Consider the following 21,259-nt stretch of genomic DNA (forward strand, 5'->3'; position numbering starts at 1 on the left):
AAAATTGTACTATGTTATGAAAGATCGATAAATGTATTCAGATGACATTTCACTGTAATGCAGCTAATTATGATTTATTTCACTGACTTTGTCTTTTATTTCTAACTCAGTATAATTCCATGCAGCTTCACAGAACTTAGCAGTTGCTTCCAGCCCTTTTTAAACCTTGAACTCTTTTGCTGCTAATGGTAGCTGAAGCCACCTTTATCCCTCCAGCCTGCTGGAGGGATAAAAAATATTTTGTCCAATTTTCATGGCAGGTTGAAAGGGAGGTGAAGTTAAAACGTTATACCAATGCTCTGTTGTGACATAATGAAAGAAAAAAATGATTTTTGTCAGTGTAGGCTGGCTGGTTAGCTAACAGGTGTAAGCTTTCTTACACCTGTTTTCTGCTCTCCTTTCAACTTGTTATTCACTTTGTGGATTCATTAACTGGATACATATTTACACCATAGAGGTGGAAATTATGCATGATAAAAATACACACAAGGTTTTTTTTAGGGGTTTTTGGTTTCCATGGATGCCTAACTTTGGTTTGAGAGAAATATTCTCAGCCAGAACCCTTTTTAGTTATCTCTACGTTACCCATTTTTGCCTACTAGTGTGGAGTTTGTCCACTATTATTCAGACACTGTTTGTTCCTAGTATCAAATCTACTAGAGCCAGGGCTGCAGTTTACCATTGACTTGTATAAAAATGCAGCATGTGGCACATTACAAATGAAAACAGGTCAGGCCTTAAGGTGAGAAAAACCCACAGCAGGATAAAGTATCTTAAAGTAAAAATGATATTACTGAGTGGAGAATTGGAAACTGGAGAAGAATTGGAATAATTTGTATACAGACAGATGGCTGAATTTCTGTGCACAAAAGTTGGTCAATTTGTAAAACACACATACAACTGGCATACTTATGTGGCACACTGTGTACTTTCAGCTCACACATACACGAACACACACAAAGTGGTGATTTCTTGTCATTCCAGTCATGTAAGCAATTAGCTGAGGAACGCTGTGTTGCAGATATCAGCCATCCAGAAATAATCAAATGAGATCCAGCAGTACACCGATCTTAGTCCTAAAATATACACACACTCTCTCAGATACACATCACAATATCATGACATTAATATTGCTCTGCTTGCTTGAACTCTGTATTATTAGTATCTCTTCTTTAAGAATTTACCTCCCACACTGGCTGTTCTGACAGTTGTATACACACAAGCAGGGACATGAGTTGTGTTGCCTTGTGTTCCCTGGAGTCCTGCAGATTTCACCCCTGTGCCCTTGTGAATCTGTCCAGGCAGAAGCCTGGATTAATGTTCTGAGACAAACGGAACAGGAGGTTCAGTGTTTTCAGCCTCAGTGCTGCTCACCTCAACACTGCAAGTCAGTGTTCACTACCGTTGCCCAAGAAAAGGTCATTAAGTGTTTTACCTGTTCAGAATGGGAGTTTAAAGGTAAGGTGAAAGGTATAAAGGCAGCTGGTATAAAAACTGTTAAATCGGACTCAGCAGTAATTACAGTACTCTCAACAATTACAGACTCTTATTGAAATAAAATTGTAAATAATTTGTACATTCTTTAAAGGAATATATTTTTGAGGAATAGAAAAGCACAAAAAAAGTCATCTTCAGTAACATTTTTGAGCAGAAACGATGTGTAAAAAAATATATGTTTTGTTTTTCCACAATAACCTGGAGTATTTCTTGCCAATTTTTTTTTTTTTCAATTTTAGTTAAATTTGAACAAAATGCTCAACCCTTCTAAAAATCTGTGTAATGTTTAACAAATATGCACATTTATGTATGTAATGAATGAACAGAAAAAACAGCCTTTTGCTTTCCAAACTACTGACAATTTGCATACGGTGATTGTAGAGAAGAGTTGAACAATATATCACTTGCAATATTAATGTGTGCAATATCACAATTGCAAAGGACTGGTTAAATCCAATATTTGGTAGGTAGCTGTATTTCATGTACAATGCTTGTTAATTCTGCATGGCAATAATATTTTTGACCTGTTGGACGGACCTCCCCTGCCATCATTACCCACATATGATTTGTATTACTAGTGGTTGAACAGCTGTAGCTCAGCACAATTGAAGTGGTGGAAATGTGATGAAGAAAAAGTATGAAAATAGTATTAAAAATAGATGTGTTTGTGACCAAAATATGTCACAGTTTACAGCAGTTCCCTAATAACAACCTTTGGAGATGGATTTTACATCTCTCACCATTGTGCTCACTGTGTGGTGGCAAGATAAATTTGGGACCTGATTCAGCCTCGTCTGTCACAGCTCCAATTTGGATTACAGAGCTTCAATAACACTTTTGTTAACTTCACCTATTGACAAACTTTATTCAAACTTATTCAAAGTTTACCAATACCAAAATAACTTTTGGATTTGTTCATAAATATAGATAGATAGATTAGATAGATAGATAGATAGATAGATAGATAGATAGATAGATAGATAGATAGATAGATAGATAGATAGATAGATAGATAGATAGATAGATAGATAGATAGATAGATAGATAGATAGATAGATAGATAGATAGATAGATAGATAGATAGATAGATAGATAGATAGATAGATAGATAGATAGATAGATAGATAGATAGATAGATAGATAGATAGATAGATAGATAGATAGATAGATAGATAGATATAATGTAATGCAGTTTTACATTATTGGTAGTTACTGAATAATTTCATACAAGTAACAAAAGAACAAAAATACACTATCAGAATTAACAGAAATAAGTTCTTGAAATACTTGCAATACATCACTTTGTGTGTGATCAATCTTTATAATATGTACGTTTTACTACAAAGTTTAATTTATCAAAAGCACTTAAAGAAAGTTAAGAGAAAGGTGACTAGTGACAAGCTTAACTACAAGGAATAACTTAGCCTTTACCAATCCTAACTATAAGATATGTCACAAAGGGAAGTTTTATTATTGACTGTATGGCTAGAGATTTCCCTCTTGTGCTGTCTATTTTTATCAGTGTTAAGAACCAGCATCAGTCTCAGTTGAGTTTGGACAGAGTCAAACTGTTCCCTCTGAGCCAAAAAACATTTCCTCAAAGACAGGAAGGAAGACATGAAAAGTAAAATAACAAGCTGACCTGGCTCAAACATTTTGATGCATCTGAAGCTTCACCTCATCATGACCCCAGAAAACCAGGGTTTCAAAATGCCTCCTCTATTTTATCTGTCTGTCTAAATTGTTTGTTTGACCAAATAAAAATGTTTTTGTTTGCAGTAAGCAACATTGTGCAAATTAGCTGCTTTTCCACACTGCTCAGTGGGGAATTTAGCTGTCAATTGATTATAATGGGTGAAGAAGGTGAGAAAGGACTGTGGTGTTTTATATGCTGATGAAGAGCTCAGGCTGAGAGGGGCATCCTCTTAGCGCTGTTTTAAACTTTCAGTTCTTTTTAAGGATTCTTACCTACTTTTGTTTCCTCTTTTTAATGCTCTGCAGAGAAAAACCACATCAGATTCACTTTTCTGATTTTCTTCTTTTTACATAGTTTTTAACAAGTCAAAATGCTTTTAGAATTCGTGAAGCTTGTCCATTTTCAGTCACTCCAAAGACTCAACACTGAAACCTCTTTGGCTACATTTTCCAAAAGGTGATCTTAAAAAAAGTGAAGTAGGTTTGTCCACGTCTCCAAAACCTCAAATCATCTTCAATACATTTTAAAATTTTATGAAGTTGAAGAAAGGTGATTGAACAATTTTGTTGCTTTAAACCACATTTAAAAAAACAACAAACTTAAATTTTGGTTGTTGAAATTATACAGTTTCAGAATTAATTGGCTTTTTTTAAGCTTAAGGATACTATAATATAATGTCAGTAAATGCCACCACTATATTAACTTAGCAATAAATTTCAGTGGAGTGAAATTTGTCTGGCTTAAAAGAGGAGCTACTTGTAAAGACTGTTTTGGGGAAAATGAAACAACTAAACTGAGAATGGGAAATGCAATAATCAGCTCTCTCCAAGCACTGTAATGCTTCATATGACAGAGGCTCATAAAGCAGCAAGTAGCTACAATATGCTGTCAGAGATGGGCAGAAGTACAAATTCAACTAATTAACCATGAGCTTTAAGGATTTCTTTCATATTTTCAGGTGCTAATGTTCTTTTGAGTCTTCCAATGTCAGCCCCAAGCTTTTTAGAACAAAAAAATGTTAAAAGTTTTGGAAACATTGAAAAACTTTCTTCCTCAGTTCTGAACCACTGAGAAAATAACACAAACCTGTGCTGCGGCTTTCCTTTGGTATTTCAGTTTCACAGTTTATTTGCTGCAGATTGGTTTCTTTGGCCTCAGCAATAAATCTCCAAGGTCTTCTTAATGGCTTTTGACATCCTTCCAGACCAGTTTTACCAAACAGTGGAGGTGGAAAAATCGCCAGAAAGATTACATTTTCTAAAAGTCCTCTTTCCTTAATTCTTCAGGGTGGTACTTGTCAGAAAAGCTGCTTATACTTAGTCTCAAGTCTAACTTAATCTTTTTCTGAACTTAGATTCGAGAGTGAACATTCTGGCTTCAAAGATCATCAAATAGTATTTGATTGAAGTAGTAAGCTGTTTTAAATTCTCCGTATTTCTTTTTGACACCTTGAAGAAAGTCTACTCCAGACTCGACTTTTTTCAGTTGTCAACTATATTTTAAATCATCTAAAATATGTTCACTCGCTGACAAACTATTAAGCAGAAGAACTGCTAAAATGAGAATAGAACTGCAATTTATTTGATTGGAACATGGGAGTAGGAAGATTGGCAAGATTAGTGAGATCGATCGCTCAGCAGTAATTGGGGAGTAAGTACTGCCCTACTTAACCAAGCAGAAATCATCTCATAATATTCAATGACAACTGACTAAAAGGGTTTACTGTTCTATACTTGTCCTATAATTAACATCAGAGAGCAGACATCTGCGTTTTAAATGGTCTTCCCATCAATTCTGACCTAATAATCTTTCTATAGTGATGTAAAGCAGGGATTAGTTTTTTGTTTTTTGTAGGAGCACATGCTACTCTCACCATGTTGATGATGATATGCAGAGTTACTCTTCTACCCCATATTGACCAAACTGCAGCTCTAATTTCACTGGAGCACCTTTGGTTTATAGTTGTGTCTCTAAAGCCTTCACAGAACAGCTCTCTTTATATTAAAATTAAAGGATCAAATCCCTAACCAGATGACTTGTGATTGCAATTGTCAAGACTATTTTATTTCGGGGTATCTAGTTTTGATTAGCACTATTTTGTAATAAAAAGTATAATGTTATGGGCTGCATGGTTGGTAGTGGCTTGCAGCAAGAATGTTCTGGGTTTTCTGTGTCGATCTGTTTTATTTCAGTATGGATTTTTCATGATGTACCCATGTGTGGATTCTTTCTGACCTTCTTCCCATAGACAAAAAACATGAAAATAAAACCCTTTATTGTTGTAAGACATTAATATAATGCTTCCTGAGAGGTAGTGGTACTTTTAAATATAATTAATTATACTATCAAGACATCTCTTCTTTCTTGCAAACTTTTCTCAATACCTTTAAGACAAACAACTTCACACACTTTGGGCTTCAACTATTCTTGCTTTATTTCTTCAAATCTCTTAAAAGTTGCCAATTCTTTTGTCAAAATAAAATGCATATTTTTCTATTGTGTTGCTGCGCTTGAAGCAGACTTCTTTTCACTAATCCTCTGCCATAATCTCTTTTCTCCTTGAACTCAAGGCTTTTGTACCTACTGTTCCTCTTCTTCCCTATCATCAGCATCACAGCAGGATATGAATTCATTTCTCAGTAAGATGCTTTTGTTTCAAGTACTATGTGTCTGAGAGACTTAACTTGTCTCTTAAATGTTTTCTTGGTCAACAACACACACTTAACACCACAAAGGCAAAAAAAGACAGAAAGAGGGAAAAAGCTTTCTGATTGTGATGCTCTAGTCTATTCAGACCTGAAAAACATTAAACTTCTGCGTAGAGGATGTGAGAGAGTCGTTTCTAACACAGCATGAAGCAGAAGTATAGGGTAAGATAACCCTAAATTACACCACTAAACTTGTGTATTCTGTTGTGTAAAGCTATGAAGACTTTCAGTGTTGCTCTTTTCAATTAGATTTGTTTTCAATATTAGTTCAGGATTCACTTTTGTAAATTTCTTCCCAGGTAGCTAAAAGGCAGTACAGGAGGGTTAACTTGACCTCACTTATCTTCCCTGATGAACATCTTGGTTGTTCTCTAATTAAAATATCAAGATGGACCTCAGAGGTTCATATCATTTGGTGAAGTAGCATAGTCTGAATGAGAGGGACCAGAAGAATCTCAGCTAATCACCAGAGGAGTTTGACAGAGAGCTAATCAAAAGAGTGAAGGACTGAAAAGAAAAAAGGACTTTCAACATTCATCTTTAAATATATAAGTTGGAGATTTTACCACTAGTGAGCAAAATTGGCATAAAATAGTTACTTTTCAATTTCACCATATATATATATATATATATATATATATATATATATATATATATATGTATAAAATACTGTAAATACTGTGAGCTCATCACCAATACAGTGGAAACAGCCAGATAAAAAGGGTTTTGTGTTGCAGGTTTAACCATCCTGGAAAGTATTTTTTGCTTAGGGATTAGGTACTACATTTCAAATCGCAGGTTTAGTGGACAGCTCTGTTGCCTCGTGTTTCTGGCTTTAAGTCTTCTTGGTCTGCATGGATTGACGTTATGGCTGTTCTCCACACATAAAATGAATCAAGATTGTGATGGGCTCCATTCTTCTCTGATCCACTCAGGATAAAGTAGACATGGTAACACTGTTGGGTTTGTGGGGTTTTTTTTCCTAAAAGTCATGGATTTTTCTATGGATTTGAAATTAAACTAAAAAATAATAATGACAAAACACCAAAATTATTCCCATTATAGTTACCTCTTTAACATATTTGTTTTACAATGAATCCTATATTTAGGCATATCTAGATATGGAAATTCCCTGCCATGCTTAATCTGGTCAGATTGTTATCCCATTGTGTGTTCCCACTGTATTAACCCATATATTAACCTTGGTTAAGCATCTCCAGGAGCACTTTTACCATTTAATCATACTTTGCTAAAATGTCCTTTATGAACAGACTAAACAACATAAGGACAAGAGCCATGCCCTTTTCATTTCCAGAAGGTTAATCCTGAGGTTAATGCAGCTGAACGAGAGGACCAAAAGCCTATGTCTATGAAGCTTTTGCATGAACTGCAATAAATCTGACATAAGACAGATTATTATATCACTAGTTAGTGTCGTGCAAAGTTGAGCAGGTCGTAAATGTATCTTGCCTGCTTTTGTTGCTTTTAATTTTGCATGTCACAGAAGAAACTAATACCTCTAAAATGTTTTAGCTTTTTATCAAATATATCCAATATATTAAAGAGTAGCTTACGCTGTAGGCCGGAGGGTATTGTGTGCTCATGGATATTTATAGGAATGAGGCTACAAAAACAACAGATTTTATTTAGATTGCTATGACTGTGTGGGGCAAATAAGACATGTTAGTTAAATGATATCAAGACTAACAATTTTTTTCTTATTTTTCTTTATTTAATATTAATTAAGAATAATTAACACTGTTTTGCAATATTAATATCGATATTGATTAATATCGATATTAATATTGATATTAAATTGAAGCGAGACTTCAGGTTATATTGTATTTTTATGTAAACTTTAGTAGCATATTTAACTTTACGAACAACTCTCACCATCATGATTAAAACCTGCTCCTACTTGCATGACTCTAGTTTAATAACTAAGAAGAATGAACATGTGTTTAATCAGGATTTAGTAAGAACAGCCCTTTATGTGATGTAAAAGTAGTAACACTCGGGACTTACATTTGTAGGCTCTCACCCTCATTTGCTGTAATCTAGGAGAGTGACTGAAGGGTTGATCCCTTATCCACTTAATTAATAAGTGTCTGCATGTATCAGAGAAATAGCATTGTACTTTTCAACTTATTGAACATCATAGATAGCTTACAATTGAATAAAAGTTGTGGATTTTTACAATCACTTTTCTTTCTTTTCAACATGTTATAACAAATGAAATCCAGCTGCTTTGTCCTGTAGCTCTAAGGACTCTGTCTTCATTCCCTTATTAACAGTAGCCATGCTCTGCTATATCCCTCTTTCTATAAAAGCATAGACATGGTCCAAAAGACAAATTCATTAATGACAAAAGCTTTGCTACTAATGGCATAGCTATTTTAAAAATACTATACAGTGTAAAACCACAATATCAGAATAATTGTTTCTGTTTTGGCTCCAATCAGTCAGAACTCATTTTCTAATCTGTTTAGGTTGTCTTTGTCAGTTTTTCTTCAGACTCTGAACACCTTTCAAAGTTTTCCTTTGGACTTGATTGTATTTATGACTCACTTTCAATACAGTTCAGGAGAAAATGTTAAAATTTTATCCTGAACGGGCTTAAAATAATTATTATATCAGAAAAGTTGTGGACAAAGCAGTAAGTGTCAGATCTAAAAGAAGGTGTATCAAAACGTCTTGTATTTTGGATTAAAACCTGACACAGAACAGGGAAAATGCATCATCTTTCTGCTGTTATCTACTGTTTACTAGCATTTCAGCTAAACACTATTTGGGAATCTCTGTGCTAAAGCACAGTCGATGATCTCAAAGAACAAAGAAGTTATTTTTCACAATTTCTATCAAAAAATGGAACAAAGTGCACACACAAAAAACACAACACTGGTCCAACTACTTAATTCATTAATTATTTAATATTTAAGAAACCAAGCAATCCCTTGAAAATAGTTAGATAATGATCTGAAAATACATCACAAGTTCTGTTGTATAAAACCTCTAAACATTTTCAGGAAAGTTTGTTCCCTCGGTGAATACAAGACCAGCAATTAATAAAGACTTTTTCATAGTGTTTTGTTTGCATTTAAATAAATGCCAGACTGCATCTCAACAGCTTAAAGAATTAATAATGTAATAAGAGATTAATGTAAAACCAAGCTCTTTGCTTCAATGAAGAGCATTATGCAGCTTCTAGAACTAACTTCTTTCTCAGTAGATGAAATCTGTGTCATTAGGAGCTCAGAATATGTGATTACGTGGTTTTAGATTTAAAATCACCTTTTATCAATTTTCTTAAAAATTACATAACACTCATCTGGAGGTAATGTTGCTGTAATAGACAGATAGATCTATACTTCCCACCTCCTCCACATGTAGCGTCAGATGTCAGAGTCTGCTGTGCAGACAGCTCAAAGTCTTCATCAGCGAGACTTCATCAAGATGAATGTTTGCCACATTGCTGCCTGAAATATGTAGAAATGTTTAGTCTGCTTGTGATCCGGGCCTTCTGTCTCACTGTGTCTCTCCTCTGGCCTCATTAAACAAATCTCCATCCTGTCTCTTGCTCTGCCAGTTGGCCTGTTGGCTCAGCTGTGTACAAATAAAACCACAGATAAACACTGTATGGATCAAGCCACATGTCCTGCTTTGGAGTTTCATTTGATCCAAGTATTAAATTAAATATATGCTCCAAATGACTCCACATAGTCTTTGTACATAGTGTCCTAACCAAATTTTGTACCCAGCATTGCTCATGTACACATATGACATCACTTAAGCTTTCACTGTTTTTTTTTTGCTGAAGTTTGAAGTTTAAGTTTTGATTTTTTGGCAAATCTATGTCCTGTATCCTGGAGGTCCAAGTCCTGAATGATAGTGTGTACCAAAACAGCCCTGCTCTGTCAAGTCATGGACTTCCCTCATCTATATTGAAAACAATTTGTTATGTTGGGCGTAGAAGCAGGGTCAAAGTGCTGACAAGAGCTTGGAAGCAGCATAGTGAATTGAGGAATTTGAAAAGGGGGTATTATGTAAGATTGACTTTTTTGAGCCTTATTTTTCCCTCATCAAACACACACTTAGAGTGTTGCTTTGAGTCATTCGTGAAAGTCTGAGGAATCCTTGAAACTCCCATGGCAACTAAACCTTAGCGTGCCTTAACGGGTGCGGATACGATGCAATACCTATTTAACAGCTTCGGTCCCCAGCCGAGCTTCTGAGAAACTCAATTCAAAGGCGTAACTACTTTGACAATACATAATCAGCAATAGTAAGTGACCCAGGAAGAATCAGAATGTAAATACAAAGTAACAACCACAACATGATTCTGTCAGCCCAGTTAGTTTAGGGGAATTTTCTTGTTGAGATTTTTTTCCATCCACTTCTCAAACCACACATTTCTTGTTAGTGTTGTTAAACTTGCTGACCTGAACTCTTTTATAAGAATCCATCTGTCAAAAACCTTATAAAAGAGTCCAAATCTTTGCCACATTTTATGTTACCATTTTTTTAAAGTTAAATATCCAATGGAAATACACCAACATTTACCCACCGCCATTATTTTCCCACTCAATTGCTTGAGTTTATTTCAGACCTCTAAAAGTCACATGGCTATATTGCGGTAACTACAGGATTAAATTTGATTCTGTAGGACTTACTGGGTCAATAATGTGTTTTTTTTTTCCCATTCTGCTGACTCTAACAAAACAGATCACTGCATCATTTCATTTATAGAATCACTTGAGCTTTGTGCAATGATTCTAAATACACTGCACTACAGATTAGCACACTGCCAAAGCAATTGTTATTCAATTAACAAAAAACTAATCCCTTATATTTCAGGAGTTACATAACGTATTACACATGAATGCAGCTATGTGACTTGCATCTGGTCAAAAGCTCAGCTGAAGCTTTTCATAAATTTACTGGCAGTTGCACTGATTGTGACTGTTTTTTTAAGCATCAGTGTGCTCACTTTCAGAGCACAACAGTGAAACTGTTTAAAGGTTTAACGCTGCAATGTGGGAGCAATTTTGTGTTCTGCTTCGGTGAGAATCTGAAGCCTGTTTCTTTCAGCAAAGCCCTAAATGTTGGTGGCTGTCTGAAAGGTGTATTTCATGGCCAGTTTGGCAGCAGGAAGTGTCTTTGGTTGGGGTGTTTGTCTAAACAGCTTGTAATGGTTTTAGCCTGAGGTGAGCTCTTTCTGACACACACACACACACAGAGAAGGAAAAGCTAGGTTGCTATTTCCAGCATTCATGTTGTATGTATAGAATAACATGTAAGCTTGCCTGTGTGCTGTGAAGCACATTTCTAATACAAATGTTTTGAGGCTAGCAGATCTGTAGGCCGGTCCAAATACCTATTTTCTTTTCTCATATTTCACTTAAAGCTGTCTTGACATGTTTTGTTCTAAATATTCTACTGTGTGCTTGTTTTCTGATGAAAGATTGTTTTGACAGATAAATTTTTTTTTCCCTAAGCGATTAGTTTGGCACACGCCAGATACTTAAATTTGAATCTGACTGCTTTACAAGTTTCACAGAGCATGCAATGTTTTAAGGTTTTCTGGTACATAGAGGACCAACACTAGATAACTTTGCTTCTTACGTCGTGACTAACTCCAGAATTGGGAATCTTAATTTCTGAAGCCAATCCGATTTATTTATAAACCACATTCAAAACAACAAACAGTTAACTAAGGTTATGTATTTTAGGAGAATAAATTAAAAATAGAAACTAAAGTGAAAACTGAAAAAGCAATGTTAGACAATACAACAACAATACAACTCTCAATGAAAAGAATAATGTCTCATGCTATGTCATGTATAAAAAAGATGAGCATTAAACAAAAAATAAAAGACAAAAGTGAAGGAGCCTGCCTTGTTCCATAACTTCAAGACTGCAGCTGCCAAAACCTGATCACCTTCAAACTTCGGAAAGGCCAAGAGCAGCTGGTCCACTCACCTTGGAGTCTGTGAAGGAGAGTATGAGTGAAGCAAATATGAAAAGTGAAGTGGAGCAAGTCCACTGAAATGTTTTAAGAATAAAAAGATTATTTTGAAATCAGTTTTGTGGCACACGGGGAGCCAATGAAGAGCAGGCAGCTCAGGAATGATGGGCAGCTGCATTTTAGACAAGTTGAATTCGAGAGAGGGCAGCCAGTCTGACCCAGAAATATAGTGCATTACAATAATCAAGGCAGGCAATAACGATCTTTTCAAAATCATGCCTGGACAAAATGATTTTGATTTGGCCAATTTGTTGCAGCTGGGAAAGCTTTTTTCTACAGATTTGAGTGGCAGTGGACTTCAAATGTGGAGTCAAAGAGCAAAAATTAACATGCTGGTGTCACAAAGGCCATGTGGAATAAATAATGTGAACTGTCATTTCATCATAGAAGCTCAAAAACTGAAAGCTTAACAACGTGAGAATATATTTTTCAAAGGAATGTAGACTTGACAATCATCAGCGTCAATAAAATTAATATCCAAAATTTCTCAAAATGGAACCCCACGGCATACAGAGATAGAGAGAGAAAAAAAGAAGGAATCCTAGTATAGACCGGGCACAACACAAACTCATTTAAAAGACTGACAGAACTCAATTTCTGTCAGTCAGGTAAGACTGAAATCCTTCAAGGAGCTGCACCCTAAACATAGAAGACATCTCTAAACACTGGCACCAAAATAGAAATCATGATGCCACCATCCACTGTTTCAAAGGCAACTGTGTTGTCTAAAAGTAATTATTAGCATCAGTTGCCAAAATATATCATTAAAATTCTTGAAAGAGTAGATCCAATGTTTTCAAGCTTTTAAAAACCAGAATGAACCTTCCCAAGAATGCAATTTCTCTTTAAAATTTGGTAAAATAAAATTCCAATATTTTTAAAAGGAGCCCAAGTTTGGAGATGGGCCTAAAATTTGAAAAGAAATTTTCAAATTGACTGTCTTTTTTAAGTCAGTCAACGGTATGCTTTGAAACCCAAATGCCACACTTGTGGCAATACTGCTAAAAATAACAGCTAGGACAAAATGTCCTATGGTAATAAAAACATCTTTGCATTAGCAAAGAGGATAAATAGGAAATAAAAAAATGTACTTTTGTCTGAGAGAGGACTTTGGGTCACTGAGAAACAGTTTAATCAAAATGCTTTCTTGTACTCATAATACTAGTCATTTTTAAAATACTATTATAGTCTTTTTCCCAGTTTCTTTCTTTTCTAGCAGACTTTTCAAAGCTATGTGAGAGCAATATTTCATAACATATTCAAGTATCATTTACACCCAGTTGATTCTGGAACTTAATTATATGACAATGTGGGAAAGTTTCAATAAAATAAAACAAAACAGGAAGTTTATTCATGTTCAAGTATTGTAAATATTTAATTCTTTTTATCGTAAAAAACAAACTCTGGTTTAAACACACAAAAATGTGGTAATACCACCTCATGCCCTGGATTTGGTTTAGTGATTCAGTTCAATTAGTGGAATAAAGAAACATTTTTTAATATTTTGCGATTCAAATGACATGTACAGGTTGTTATCTGAATCTCACAATTTTCAGATTGCACCTCCGTCCGAGTGGGGCTCAGCGAGCTTACAGAGCACATGTAGATATCAAGTTGAAAGGATGATCTGAAGTTATGTCTAGACATAACATAAAGTGTGAATTTTAGATTGTATTTTCAGCCATATGCCAAAGCTACAGAAACACACTTTGACAGGCATAAAATAAAAAGCACAAGGGAGTGTCAGGAGTGACTACTCTTTTCATGAGAGCACAGAGAAGCACTGTAGGCATTTCTCTCGTTCGCGTTTCTCTTCATGTACTCTGCTTTTTTAAATAATTTAAGGAATTTCTTACTATACTGAACATAGAAGACATCTCCCATAAAAATATTATGAAAGTTGTGACTGGTAGCTATTTTTGGATTTCACTTTTTGCCTTGAAAAGTTGTTAATTGCGCATTCTTTAACTTAATCTTTATGATTTTTCTTTGTCCCATCACTCCCCTTCCCTTTTCTCCACTCAGATATTCTGTTCTTCACAACGGAAATCACAAAGAGCAGAATAAGAAGCCTCTGCACACAAACATCGGCTCCCGCGAGTCCTGCTTGTGACGAACAGAGAACCCACAGTCGCAACTCCAACAGCCTTGGCTCTCAAAGTGTCAATGCAGTCCTGAAAGGAACGCAGCAGCCTTCGCACACCCAGAGTGGGATGGCAACTCGGATCACAGGAAGGACTGTAGGGATCCAGAGAATGAGTGAGACACTGCCACTGAATTTACAGCTCAGTCAAAACTTAACCTAAGTTTCTCTGGGGTCTCTTCGTGTGCAGGGTGCTTGAAACCAGCTTAACATTTCTCTAATGCTGGGTAATGTGTTAGTGTTCTCGTCTGCAGAACTGCAGAGCCTGAGCTGGCCCAGTCACACTCTGTGTTCATCTTGTAATGTGCAGAACCAGCAGCTGTGGTGTAGAGTGTGGGAGAAACTTACTGTGCTGGAGAGTTGTAGAGGTGAACTTCATTGCCAAAGTGATTTTCATACACATACATTGGACTTGTATCTGATTATTTTATGATGCTCTCTGTTGTTTTCTAGTGACAGAAAAACTTTACTTTAGATTTTTAAAGGTTGTTCTTTGGTATTTGACCAGGTAGGTTGGGAGAAATGAGCTCCAGAAGCAAGAAGAGATAAGCCCAGAACATTTTTTTGTCCTTGTTGAACATCACTTAGATATCACGTGTGTTTTCTTTTCCGGGAATAAAACAGATTTTCTCAGAGGTCAAAGCTTCCTAGCTCTGTTGAATCCTCCCCAAGATAAAAGGAAAACAGGGTTTCCAAGGCTGAATTAAATCCTTGATCTAAACTGTCCAAGTGCATTATCATAAAGACCGCTAGCACTCCTGAGTTTATTACTCCCCACGCTCATCTGAATGTTTTATGTTTCACTGCAAAAAGTTAAGAGGACCTTGACCTATTGAAGCTGCTCATGAATGATTCAACAGATTTCTGAACGATGTTAGAGCACTGTGTGCTTGTTCTTTTTATGTGATTACATTTCTAGTTTTTTTTTTGTTTTTGTTTTTTTGTTTGCTGCTTTGTGCATCTCTTGAGATGCTTTTAAGTAGATTTCTGGTGTGTGCATACACCTCCTATAATGTGATTCATGTGTATGTATGGGATTTGTTTTTTTGTTTTTTTCATTGTCCAACATTGCTTTGCTCCTTCTAGATACACCATGTACTCCCCTGGATCTGTGCTCACCTTGGAGGTTCAGATGAAGAATGTACTGGAGGACTTTCAGTGTGTTTTATTCAAGGAAACATAACACTAAAGCAAAAATGTTTTCTTGTACTCATAATACAAACTTGTCCTTTTTTAAACACAGTTGTGGTCTTTTTTTCTCTTGTCATTTCCTTACATGCTTCATCTCTTAGTCAAAGTTTTGGGGATGGGGGGATTAACAGGCCATTCATAGTTATAAGGAAGCAAAATGTCATAAGAAACAACAGGTGCCATTTGCACTCTAGAGTTTCTGCTGCTTAATTGGATGAAAGACATTCTGGGGTAGTTTCTTGATTTCAAAGAATCAAATTAAATAAAGCAACTGGAACTTCTGCCCATTCAAATATTCTAAAGCTTTGATATCAATTGCTATCTATTGGTTCCTTTTTTCACTGGAAGACAATTGTGCAGTACTCTTGCCAAATTAAACGTTAGTACATTTGGTCTTGTTGCAAGCAGTTAAATAAATGACAGTGGAGATTGTGAGTAAATTTCAAACTTATATTTGTAAACAATGTTAAAAACCATGTATACTTTTCCATGCACTCATTATATTTTGCTTTATTACATAAAATTCCAATAAATCTGTTAGATCTGTGATTGCAAAGTGACAAATGACAAAAAAAGTAGCGGGTATCAAAGCATTCAAGCATTTAGCCAACCTATTTTCATACATATTTCGAGAAACAATGGAAAAATAGATAGTGAAATGATTTTCCAGTGGTTACCATGGTGGCATAAATTAGCAATGATTAGGGATTCATTAGAGAAGATTTCAGAATTTTATGTTAAGGTATGAAAGAGTAAAAAGCTTGAAACTTTGTATCATGTTCTTTCTTTATTTTGTCAACCTATTTCATAGAATCCTGATAAAAAACACATTGAAATTTAAAGTGTAAAGTGATAGTATTTCTCATTTCAAAGTTCACTTGGTCAACAAACATCTTTAAACAAAGGCAACAAATTTAATTAAACTTCCTGACAACATGCAAAAAGATGGTGTTATTTTAAAAACAACTTAATAACATCCCTTTTGAGCAATTGCAGTTTCCATGGCATCTTGAGGTTACGGTTGAATGTCAGTCAGTGCGTCTACATCTCTGCATTTTTCTCTCATGCTTAGTGGGAAGTCAACAGTCTAAAATTATAAGTTCATGCTCACCTACCTTAATGGAGTTTAGCAAACTAAGGATCTTGACTGAAGACAATTTGTAGACGCAATAGACACATCACGAGATGGAGCTCCGGTCAAACCAGAGAACATGTGAAGGATTCAAAGGGATCATCCTGCAACTTGAGGCTGACAGGAATTGAGAAGACAGCGTTACTCTAAATGGAAAGATGTTCAGGTGAAAAGTCTTCATTTTTTTCATTTTTACCACTACTTCAAAGAGTTTTCATCCACCGAGGAGATCTGTAAAATCCATTTTATGTCTTCAAAGCCTTTGCTTCATTAGAGATAATTCTTTGAGCTTAAGGTTTTCATGTGATGATGACCTGGAGGTGAGTGGTGTTCAACCAACAAAATCTGAGAGTTTTCTTCCTGGAAAGATAAAAATCGGTACATCTCCCCAGATTATTGGCTGGCTTTCCAAAGTCATCTAAGGAACTAAATTCCTCCTTTATTTTAAATTGTTGAGCAGAACAATACCCTTAAATCCTGTTAAAAAGAACAGCAGAACTCCATGTTGTTCTGTTTATAAAAATCCTTCAAAAACTCTATTAATCTTCCTCCTTAACACAATATGTAGAGAAACCAGTTTCTTACAGTTCTATCATCTACTACCTAACTGATAGAGAGCAGGGATGTTTTTTTTTGGCTCCAATTTTTAGGTTTTCATCGCCTTCTGCTAGTTCTAGCATGACTTGTATCTGTCTAAGATATTCATCAAAACTAGCATTGTTTAACATTATTAGAGAAATTAAATGCATTATTAGACCTTAAAGCATAACTGGAAATAATTTAAAATGTACTGCTAACATGTTCTCTAACATTACCGTAATTTAATATGAAAAGCCAGTAAGTGTAATCATTTATTACTATTACTGTCAATCAATTATACATCGTTTATGTTACTTTATTTACAAAGTAGGATCAAGCTTGATAGTCATTGTTTTATCAACATCCACAGATTTTTTTTTTTTTATAATTTGTTTTAATCTAAGACATTTGATAATAAATGTATCCTAGTAGGCATTATTTAGAAAAAAAAAAATTGTAAAATTGTCTAATGAACATCAATGCTGTTTGATTTTTTTATCATGTCTTTTCTAAAAAAAAAAAAAAAACATTGTAAACTTTAATCTTTTAACTTACTTTTTCATTTTACATCTACAGAACTATTCCAATCTATCTTAAGTTTTATTCCTGATAATGTTTTTGCTGGACGAACTTAACAAATATGCAAAAATGTCTTTCAGAGATTGCTATTTCTTTCTGACTCCACAAGTTTTCCCCTCAATATTCCTTCTCAATGTGTAAATAAAATGAAAAAGAAACAGCAGTTCTAAGGAATCTAATAATTAATTTTATAGACATCTTCTGTATTTATTTTGACAGCACAAAATAATTATTCTCAAGGAGATAAAAAGCTTCTATTTCATGGAGCTGAAATGTGTAGGACTTTATTCTGCTGCTATTTGACAATTCGACTAATTAAAGACTAAGGAGGTGCAGATAAGCCTGATGTTGACTGTCTTTGTGGGTTCAACAACACTGTTGGTGTCAGACATACCTCGCTGATGAAAATGTCATTAAAGGGCTTATTTCACCTGAGGAGACTAAGGCAAGATCTTTCTCTCAGTTTTCACTTTTCTGCAATACACCGTGACACCATGAAGGCTCTCTGAAAGATTAAATCAGCAGGTCAGCAAAGAAATCTCATAAAGATAACGCACAAAAAGGACAACTTCTTAACAGAGATGCTTAACGGTAATGGATAAAAGGGAAACATGTTACACTCCATTTCACAACTCTGAGAGAAAAATCTCATGCATTCTCGAAATAATTCAAACACATCTTGTACTCTTGTGCCAAAAATACCTTGGTTTCACAATGCGAAAATTATAATTGCCTTATACTGGGTACTTGTTTGTAGGCCTAAAGTGTATATCTTCAGTTGTGTTTTTTGAACTGAATATGTGGCCATTTTTACCTGGAAAGAACTATTTCTTCGTGCATTTAAAGATTAGCACTGCAGATCCTATTAAAGCAAAAGGCCAAATTTAAGTTTTTGTCCCTGGAGAATGACTCATGACTTCATGTTGTGACTTCAGTAATGACTCAGTTGTGACTTTCTCATCATAAAGATGTGCTGCACTCCCTGCAGTTCTTCTCTTGAACAGCAAAAGTCACTGCTAAGGCAATTACTCTAGTATGCACCAAAAATGGCTCCAATGAGGAATCCGCAAGATACAGAACAAATGGAAATAATCCGTTCTACAATACTAAATCCACACACTTGTTTTAAAATACAGAAATTCAAATTAGTAAGCAGAAAAATAATTCAACAAATCGTAGTTGCCAAATAAAGAGAGTTTAGATTTTAATATATTTCATCATAAACAGACACATTGCTGGTGAAAAGTTCACATACCCTCAGGCCAATTAATAATTTAGAGACCTTAGTTTATGGAATATGATAATCCATAATACAATTAAAAAGAAAGTGGTGTACAGGTTTGAATTTAGAGCTGAAGTAGAGAAAAGTATATAGAGAGTTATATATCCTGTATATAGCTCCACCCCACTAATATATGAGTAAATGTCCCTTAGCAAGTTACAGAGAAACTGTATCTCTTTAACTCAACTTCAGGCCACATAGCTGAAGTGATTAATGTAAAATTATATAATGGATTTTTTTTTTTTACAAACATATATTTGCTGTCCATATGAGGATAATATGGACAGCAAATTCAGCTACTATAATCTATAATTTTTGACATGAACATATCATATATAAGCCATTACCACACTATAATCCATTAATATCACAAGTTGACAATCAGGCGCATCCTTTCACATCAAAGTTTGCACAGATAAGTATTGTCAGTCAGAGCTGAAATCTGTTGCTAACATAGCAAATGTCCTTATACATGTAACTAACACTCGAGTCTCAGACTAGGAATCCAAGTTTAATGCAAAAGTCTATAGACCACAAGTCTAATTCAAACCTGAAGTCTTTTCACATTGTAAATTAAGTGTAACTCGAGTCTGAGTCTCAAACTCAAGTTGTTACTGGTTTGAAGATTTGCACATAATAATTCATTAATTTAAATCAGGTGTGTTCAACCAAGGAAAGATGCAGGACTGGCATTTGAGTAATTGCACCTCTGCTTTAAGCTGAGGAAACTCTAAATGAAACACTAACGAACCAAGAATTACACTCCTGGCTCTGGGACTTTACAGATAACCAGATACAGTTTCTGGACATCTTTCTGTGAAAGCCACCCATTGGTAAAGGAAAAAAAAAACACATTTTGGTACAGACAGGTTCAGCTGGAGAATGGATCTTTCACACTGATTCAAGACCAGGTAAGTTTTATTTCAAAACCATTTTAATTGAAATCTACAAATAAATTCAATTCATATTTTCCACCATTTATAATTTGTGGAGGATTAAATTATATCCCCCCAGCATTAGAAGCTGAGGTTCCTTTTGGTAACCCTTCTGATTATTCAGTGCTGCTGGATTTGTTCACCTATTCTTTTCTGTCATTTCTGACCACAGAAAACCTTCTCTACAGCACACTTTACTGTGCACGTTTAGACTTTGAGAAAACCTTTAGCAAAACCTTCATTCTTTGTGTCAAAGTTGAAAAAAAATCTGCAGGTTATGTCAGGTGGAAATTGCAAGTAAACTGCTGCTTTGTTTTGAAAAATTCTTTAAGGAAAAACAAAAAGAGTAAAAGAATGGTCAAAGCAAAACTTGTAATGTAAATTGTTAGCAGATGGCTTTTTACAGTCAGATTTTAAAATTATATATATAATTCTACCCACAGCAGACCCAGCACATCAGTTGGGAATCTATAGCCACACAGAAGACGGAGGAGGACAGAACAGCACACAGTAAGAATGAATGAAACAGGCAGAAACAGTTCAGTCTACCTTTGATATACAAGAGGAAATTATTCCCATTGCTGTGCTCCAAATAATTGAGTTTTCACAACAGAGCCATAGAAGATGAAAGCAATTCCTTATGTGAGAACTTGGTATTCAATTAGCAATAACTTACGATGGAATCCCTCTCAGATAGATAGACTGTGAAGGAGGAGAGCAACCTGTGGGAATTCTCACCTGATTATATTACCGGAGTAGTGCAGTAAGAAGCACAGTTCAGAAGGCTAATAATGAGTGTGGAGATGGATAGGTGGAAAAGATCAGTAATACAGGAGGTAGCTTAAATTAACTGATTAACTGATTTTTTAATTCCAACTGATTCTCTATGATCTTTTTTTTCATTTTAGATGTAAACATTAATAAAATGAACCCAACAAATAAAATGACTTTGTAAAAAAAGAAGTGACATGCATTTTTTTAGTATTTGATAGGATGGCCGGTATTACAGCTGATCCAGCGATATTACAGCTATTTAAAAATTAACATTTAAAATTTGTTTGATTGTATTCAATAGCTCATTTCTAAGGTACAGCAACTTAGCTTTCTAACGTCTTTAGAAACCTGAAAAGGAAAATTATTTTAGTACTCAGTGAATTAATTGCAGAGGCAATCTTGATTTTCTACTCCTTAAATTTTCATCTAATCTGTCTGACAGACTGACAGTGGTAACACACTTTTGTCAAAAGTTATAATGTCATTGTTTTTCTCCTCATATATGTAAACCTTATATATGCTACATTGAACTGAAAAGAATATATTCTTAATGCAAAATTTATTTAAATGAAAAACTGTTTTAGTTTCTAAACAAGATGCATATCTGAAGAGATCTATTTTCTGTGCCTGCTTAAGGCTAACAAAATGGGTGAATGTGCCTTTAACTGAGAGTTGAGAAGAAACAGCAGTTGTTTGTTTCGCTCTGTTTTCTGTTGAT

The 21,259-nt window shown here is 34.9% G+C and overlaps 1 protein-coding gene across 4 annotated transcripts in view; it reads left to right on the forward strand.

The window, feature by feature from the left end:
- The window catches only part of htr4 (5-hydroxytryptamine receptor 4), a 137,438-nt gene extending 122,201 nt beyond the window's left edge, over nt 1-15,237 (forward strand). For all 4 annotated transcript variants that reach the window (XM_044127247.1, XM_044127245.1, XM_044127246.1 and 1 more), the window contains one exon: nt 13,952-15,237. Coding sequence is in view for 3 of the 4 variants with exons in the window: in XM_044127245.1 (XP_043983180.1) it covers nt 13,952-14,039 (88 nt within the window). In the remaining variant the exon portion in view is untranslated. The remainder of the gene's footprint in view (nt 1-13,951) is intronic.
- The last annotated feature ends 6,022 nt before the right edge of the window (nt 15,238-21,259 follow it).

The sequence above is a fragment of the Gambusia affinis genome, linkage group LG09 (assembly GCF_019740435.1).
Source record: "Gambusia affinis linkage group LG09, SWU_Gaff_1.0, whole genome shotgun sequence".
NCBI lineage: Eukaryota > Metazoa > Chordata > Actinopteri > Cyprinodontiformes > Poeciliidae > Gambusia > Gambusia affinis.